The sequence below is a fragment of the Lucilia sericata genome, unplaced genomic scaffold, assembly GCF_015586225.1.
Source record: "Lucilia sericata isolate MDLA Ls3-8-SP2 unplaced genomic scaffold, ASM1558622v1 Contig000167F_arrow, whole genome shotgun sequence".
Classification (NCBI taxonomy): Eukaryota; Metazoa; Arthropoda; class Insecta; order Diptera; family Calliphoridae; genus Lucilia; species Lucilia sericata.
Genome location: NW_023994196.1, coordinates 397,148 through 405,288, shown reverse-complemented (window position 1 = coordinate 405,288; position 8,141 = coordinate 397,148). Strand labels below are relative to the sequence as shown.

The 8,141-nt window shown below is 27.6% G+C and overlaps 1 protein-coding gene across 1 annotated transcript; it reads right to left on the bottom strand.

Moving 5' to 3' along the window:
- Positions 1 to 4,239: 4,239 nt before the first annotated feature.
- LOC119601465 lies at positions 4,240 to 5,083 on the bottom strand (the record flags this gene model as incomplete). The annotated part of the gene is made up of 4 exons (XM_037952410.1): positions 4,969 to 5,083; positions 4,718 to 4,899; positions 4,501 to 4,651; positions 4,240 to 4,325 (listed from the first exon to the last, which is right to left on the bottom strand). Coding segments are annotated over exons 1-4 (531 nt in total), but the record flags the coding sequence as incomplete, so codon positions are not given.
- Between the last annotated feature and the right edge of the window lie 3,058 nt (positions 5,084 to 8,141).

The following is an 8,141-nucleotide window of genomic DNA, read 5'->3' as shown; positions in this document are numbered from 1 at the left end:
TACTAACTAACTACTAACTAACTAACTAACTAACTAACTAAAACTAACTAACTAACTAACTAACTAACTACTAACTAACTAACTAACTACTAACTACTAACTAACTAACTAACTAACTACTACTAACTAACTAACTAACTAAACTAACTAACTAACTAACTAACTAACTAACTACTAACTACTAACTAACTAACTACTACTACTAACTAACTAACTAACTAACTAACTACTAACTAACTAACTAACTAACTAACTAACTAACTAACTACTAACTACCCTGCGGGGAAGAGAACTGACACGAAACTTGTCACGCGCTAGTTCTAAAGTGATAGGGACCGGTTCTAGTTCTGACACTTTATGTGGAGGGGACTTGTCACTTTAACATGGCGATGTCCTACGAGGGGGTTAATTGACACCTTTTTCATACTCTGTGACATGTCACGGAACTTAACTCATCGAACCTGTCTAATTTCGGAAAATATGAACCTACCCCAGATATTGTCCCAAATGAATACGTCACTGGTTCAACTTAAAGAACTACTTTCATGTGAGTTTATTTGATACCGGTATTATATATTATTACAAGAGAACTGACACAGGTCTGACCTTTAAGACTTATTCTTGAATAGTTTCAAATGCACTCACCCAAGATTAACTTAAAATAACTTATATAGTACCGGTACTAAAAGGACCTATCATGGGAATTACACTAAGTATATACATATACACAAGATTACTTTTTATTTTAAAGCAGCTTAATTTTATTATCTTTTATTTCAAAATAAGAAAAGTGATAATAACCCGAGACTCCAATGTAGCTTTTATTTTGAAATTAGTTTTTAATAAAAATAATAAGTTATACGAACTCGAGGACATTTGTTTTAAAGTTATATTATGTAATTATTTCCAATATTATGTATTCTTTGGATATCATTTTCAAGAAATAATATATATTTGTAAAGCTACGTTCAGACCTGTAAAATATTTGGTCCAAATATTTGTTATAAAATATTTATAAAGTTGCGTCAAACAAACGCTATATTTATTTCATGTTCAGACTTGAACAAATATTTGATGGTATTGTTTTATCAAACAGTGCAAAAATAATTTGGTTCAAACACACACATGTTTTGCAGCCACAGAATATCGTATATTTTCATGCAAGAAAAAAGCAATTTGGCAATTTGTTTTAATTTTAACTATTTTTATTAGGTTTAAAATTAAATTTTTATAATAAAAGTGTATAATATTAATATATAACACGATTGAAAAAACTTTGTTTGTCGAATCTGAACATAAAATATTTCATGTTAACAAACAGCAATGCGGATGATTTTCATAAAACAATTGATTTGCTGGCAAATAAATATTTTCTTATTGTTTCATCAATGTGAACCCCAAAAGTCAAATAATTTACGTCATTTTGGTAAAATAATTATTTGATCTTGCAAACCAAATGTAAGATCAAACAGCGTCAATGACAGCTGTTCTTTGTTTATTTTCTGAAAAAGAGTGTTATCACCTCATACAAAAATGTAAATAGTCGCTTATATGACTGGTTTTATTTTATTTTTTATAAAATATAAATCTGAGACAAAGTTGTGACATTTAATTGAAATTCAAGCAATTGCGTAAATTAATGATAATTATTATTTTTGTTGTTTTGTTATTTATTGGTTGGTAACAACTTACTATATATAGTTATGCTACATAATATATGCATCTATAGTCTAGTTTGCAGTCTAGTCCAACGGTTTCCAAATTACAATTAAATAAGAGATACTGTTATCTCGAAGTATGAAGTTAGGCCACATTTCAAAATTCAAGGACAAGCTTATCGCAGATTTAAGTTTGTCAAATTGTAAACAAAAGTGTTCTTGTTTGGAAGGACTAAAATAATATATAAAATATATAAAAAATAAAATGCGTAAATAGTCAAAACCATGCAGTAAAATTCACAGTACTTTCGCAAAGAGTTCAAGTCATATATTATGCGGATAACGCATTCCGCAACAATATCGAAGAAATTCAACTTTCTTATATTATTTTCCCGAAAAATTAGCTAACATACTCAGTTCACCCGTCTGCAATCGCAAAAAATTTTTGCAACATGACTCTTTAAGCACATGTCGACGATATTTGATGAAGAAACCTTTTCGTTACCTTAAAGAAAAATGAACGTGAAAGATCTCACGATCATAAAATTAAACATCATGTTAACATTTCAACAATGAAGTCATTCTATCTTCAAAAACAGGCAATTGAAACTTCTCTGAAATATTAATTATTCTCAATGTACGGGAATATTTTATAGAAATGACATATCTACATCTGTTTGACCTTGAAATTTGTGGACTATGACAATTTTCGGATGAACAATTACATATTTAGAACAATAAGATATCAAAATATGTATGGGGGTCCGCGAATTTAAATAAATTTCTCAAGGGGTCCGCGAAGTAAAAACCGGGGGAACCGCTGGTCTAGTCTATAGTCAAGCTATAGTTTAGTCTATAGTCTTGTCTATACTCTAGTTTATAGTATTGTTTATAGTCTAGTCTATAGGTTATAATCTAGTCTATAGTTTAGTAATTAATTGAGAAATTATTTAATTAATTTATTACTCAATTTATTTAAACAATTATTTATTATATTAATGGATATAAAAATATATTAATAATAAACAATTCTCTATAATTTTCAATTTTATAGATATGTAATTTAATGAAAATTATTTATAATTTGGTTATTTCCGGGCTTATAGCGATTTTTTTGAAATCGCTATAAACCGTTCCAAACAACCAAGGTTTTTCGCTACATTGACTATACTAAATAGCAACAACATGACAGTAAAGATCCACCATCTATCTCTTTTCCACTTGCACAAGGTATTGAAATGTAATTTCAATACATTGTGCAAGTCTATCTATATCTTTTCCACTTGCGCAAGGTATTGAAATGTAATTTCAATACCTTATGCAAGTCTATCTATCTCTTTTCCACTTGCACAAGGTATTGAAATGTAATTTGTATTTTTTGTGGTAAAATTTTGATGAAAAACAATATTAAATGAGATTTTAGAATATATAGAAGTTATTATTCAATGATATAGCTTTTTAGTAAATATAAACACATATATTTTTGGCTTTTGGTTTGGTTGCGCATTAGCTGTTCTTGTTGTTATGTTCCTCTTTGCCTGCAAACAAAATCTTGTTTTTTACTGTTTTTTACGAAATTATTTGTTGTAATGTGAACACCGGGCAAACAAACTTTTACTATTTGTATTGAATTGTGTTTGGCTTTGTTTCTTCAAACAAAACGTCAAAATAGAAATACTCATTTTAAGCACATTATGAAATAAAAATGTATTTAATTTTTTGTTTTTAGGCAGAAATTTCTATGAAATCGTAAAAAATATTATTAAATAGTTTCTTTAACGTTTAACAAAAATGTTTCATGTTTGGTGTTCACATTGTGTTCACATTAAGAAAATATTTGTAGGTTGACAAATAAAAATGTTTCACGAAAAACAGCTGATATTTTGTTTGCTCTTCAAAAATATTTTGTGTTCACATTACAGCCAACAAATATTTGATCAAAATCGTCAAATATTTGATAGGTGTGAACGTACCTTAAGACACATGTGTATGTATAATTACCTTAAAATATAGTTGTTACTATTTCTTAAAAATTATATAAAACAATATTGAAATATTAGAAAATATATAGTACATAGAATATAATATTAAAATAATTAACCTCGAGTCGAAAAACTATTCAGTTTTAATATAAAAAAATATTGTAAGAAAAAAGCGAATTTTTAATTTATAATAAAAACTAAATATTTTTTAAGGAAAATTAATATTACAAAGTAAAAATAAATTCATTAAAAATTTAACTTTAAAAAATTTAATTAAAAATTATTTCAGACTTTAATAGAATATTGGTTTTAATAATATAAAAAAATATAAATTACGTAAATTTAAAAATTAAAATTTTTTAATTTAAAAATACTATAGTTTTATAATAAAAACTAAATAATTTTTTATTCCAAAGTTAAAATAAATTCATTTAAAACTAACTTTAAAAAAATATAAATTAAAAATTATTTCAGTTAATAGAGTATTGGTTTTAAAAAAAATTAGAAAATACAAATTACTTCAATGTTAAAAATTACATTTTACGGAAATTGGATCATATATAAAAAATTAATTATCTTGCTTTTCCTTTTAAAATTTTTTTTAAATGTCGCTTTTTTGTAAGATTAAGTGCTCTTCTAATTCTTCCCTCGATGTCATCTATTTCTGGGTTAGCTCCTACTGCATCTAAAATTGATAAATTAAATAATATTATTTATATTATTTAATAAAATAAACAAATACATAAACTAATTATTTAAAATTAAATTAGTTATTTAATTTGAAAATTTAAATAGACATTTATAAAATAATTTGTTTATAATGGAAATTATTATTATTGTTATAATTAAAAAAAGTATACCTTTTATTGCATTGTATATGTTTTCGAAATTCTTCAACCTTTTTTTTCCATGAGTCCCATCTACATTATATGTGTATAAAAGTTCTTCAGAAATGATTAAGCCTATATTTTTCACAATATTTTTTCTTATAAGGTTCTTTATTGTTGTCACCTGAAATAGATATGAGACATTTTATTAAATATTTGTATTTTTTCAAAAATTTAATTATGTACTTACATATAAATGTTTATTATTCTCATTAATTTGATTTTCAATTTCATTTAAATTTTTTTCTGAATTTATTGGAAACAGGTTTGAAAGCATATTGGATGTTTCATCCTGCTTTACTAGAATTTTGGTAAGGACATTTTGTGCTGCTAATGCTTCCATTATTTTTTTATTTTGCTCCTTTAATATTTCTGAAATATATGAAATATATAACAAAAATGATTAGTTTTAAGTAAAATAAATATATTAAAATAAATTACCTGTTTGTTGTTTGAACATATTATCTATATATGTTTTCAGTTCTGTGCAATCATGGCAGGATTTTTTCTGGGAAAATTCGGTTTCAGTGGGAATTTGGCGACTTCGTTTCATCTTTTAAATATTAAATATATGTATGTATTGGAAGAAATAAATATTAGTGTAAAATCGGAATTAATAAAAATTTGTTTTGGTAGGGAAAAGATAACATTTTATTTTCTATTTCATCGATGGAAAATTCTTCTTCTTTTGATAAATTATAATCTACCAAAATAATGCCCAACTTAATGGAATCTATTGGACTTTTAAAAAAGCTGCATTTATTGACAAATCTGCTTCCTAACACTGCATTTTTTTCTTTATTAAAACCATTAATTTTTAAAGGTATTTCCGATTTTAAGTAGCATATATTGTCAGGGCTTTTTGAATTAAATACAAACCCACTTTTACAATAACTTACAATTTTCTTTTTTTCTTTAAATCCCTCATCTACTTTTTCAACTATTCTTTTTTCGTTCTGAATTTTATTAAATATTTGTTGAATTATTTTATTAGGTTGTTTAATATAATTTTTTAAAACTTGTAAATAATTTTCGAAATCATACGCTGAGAAGTTTGGTAGAATACCAAACTTTTTCACACATTCACCTAAATGTAAAAGATTGTGAACGTTATGGGAAATTGAATTCTCACCAAATACAAACGCGAAGTCTTTTACAAATTCCTCTAACATATTTTGAGCCACATTAATATTTTGTTCCAAGTTCTTTTGTGCCGACAACAATCTGCAAGCACAATGCAAAAGGAGATACTCATGATAAACCTCATTTGGTACATTTTCTTTAAAAATAAGTATTCCTGTATACAGTAATATTTGGCGAAATTCTGTTGCTTTAAAATTTGCTATCTCCACCAAATTTCTAGGCCGACGAACAAATTCTGTTGAAATAAAAGAATGTAATGATTCCAAATGCCTTGAAATTTTAGAAATTTGGTCCTTCGAAATATTAAACTCTAGTTTATTATGAACTATTCTTAACATCATTTTTCGCATTATGCCTAAATCCACAAGGTGCATACTATCTATTGCCACTTGACTAACCATTTTGACTCCTAAATCCTCCAGTGGAGTTCTTTGAGAAAGAAATATATTTTTATGATGATTTTGATATTTTCTTTCCTCTTCTCTGCCCACTTGAACGCATTTGGTGCATCCGTGGGAAGATGTGTGTCCAAAAATACCACAAATAAAAGCTTTGGCCGGGGAGTCGCAAACTATTGCCCTAATTTTTAATTTTATTAACTTTCCCTCAAATTCTATGCCATTTTCAATTAAATTTTTCATTTCGAAAATAAAGTCTGCAAAATACTCGGTTATATCGTTTGGTTTATTATTGCCAAGATAAATTCCAATTGGAAGTATAGAAATATTTTTAATATTTACAACTCGCAATAATATTGGCCACAACTGTGTTCTGGAGCTTTTAAAAAGCGGCAGTCCGTCGATATTTACATCGACTATGATTTCTTCGTAGTTCGTTACCACAGAACCAATTGATTCCAATTGTTTCCTAACACCAAAATGTGAATATACACCTGGCGAGACCTGCTTTATCAAAGCTTTTTCCCTGTTGGGATATTAGTGTTTTCATACTAAGAGGAACTTCTAAATTTTCTTCTTTAAGTATAGCCAATAATTCTTCAACTGATTTTCTACTTGGTCTATTCCGAATAATCCATTCCTTCAATTTTTCACTAAGAGAACTACTGATCTCATTGTCCACATTTTCAAATGCTGCCGCTAATTTTTCAGAATCTATATGATTTATTCCACCACTATTTTCTACACTTTGCGCTTCAACATCATTCAAATTGTGGACAAATTCTCTTTTTTTCTGAGAAATTAATCTTCGTATATGCCTCTTACTTACACTTCCACCACTCATTTTACTTACCTTTAAACTTTAAATTTTATTAAATGCACACAATTTTTAATTATTTTAATATTAAACATACAAATACACTTTTACTTCTTTAATTTAACTTGTTTCCACAGCCAAAATATGAAACCGAATGACAAAAACAAGTAAGAAATTATAGTCGGGCGTGGCCGACCATATGATACCCTACACCAATTGCGAATATTAAATGTGATTAATTTCAATAATGAAGCATTCCTGTTAATATTATATAGGTTCCAAATAATGTCTGTTCATGTTCGGTTGTATGCTGACTACGAAAAATAGAAGACCGATTTCAATCATTTTCAACAGCCATCGTCAGTGGATCCAGAGAATAGTATGTGACACATTTTAGCAAATTATATTCAAAATTGCGATCTGTTGCGTGCACACAAGGTTTACACGGTCACAATGACGGACATAGCTTAATAAGGACAAATATTTTTGAGTATTACAAACATCACCACATTGTGCCGACTTTTGGATAGATAGTAGTATATTAGATGTAGTTAAAAGATAAACGACCGAAATCGGAAGGTCAGGATGTATGGAGGCTAAGGCAGAAAGTGAACCGATCCTTACAAAATGTATTATTGGGAATTATCTATATACATATATAAAAATGAATGTGTGTTTGTTTGTATGTTTATATGTTTGTATGTTTGAACGTTATAGACTACTAAACGGCTAAACCGATTTTCTTCAAATTTTCACAGCACATTCGTATGTCTGGCAATAGGCTACTTTTTATTTCCGATCATGGCGAAAAATGACAGTGTTATTTATAATTACATATCAAACTTAGTTGTGCCAAATTTTGGGAAGATAGTAGTATATTTATCGTAGTTATGAGCTAAGAGGCCCTAATCGGTAGGTCCGGTTGTATGGGGGCTAGGGCAAAAATTGGTCCGATCCTTATAAAATTTAATGTCGACATTTTATATAAAATGTTTATATAAAATCTATTTGTGGTAAATTTCATATTGATACTAGTGTTTATAAGAGAATTGTGGACATTGAAGTCATTTCCTGAAGGGGATTTTGTATGGGGGATAGGGTCAAATAATGCCCGATCATTATAAAAATCGACAGTGTTATTTATAATTATATCCAACTTAGTTGTGCCGATTTTTGGAGAGATAGTAGTATATTTGACAAAGTTATGATCTAAAAGGCCCAAATCGGAAGGTCTGCTTATATGGGGGCTAGAGTAA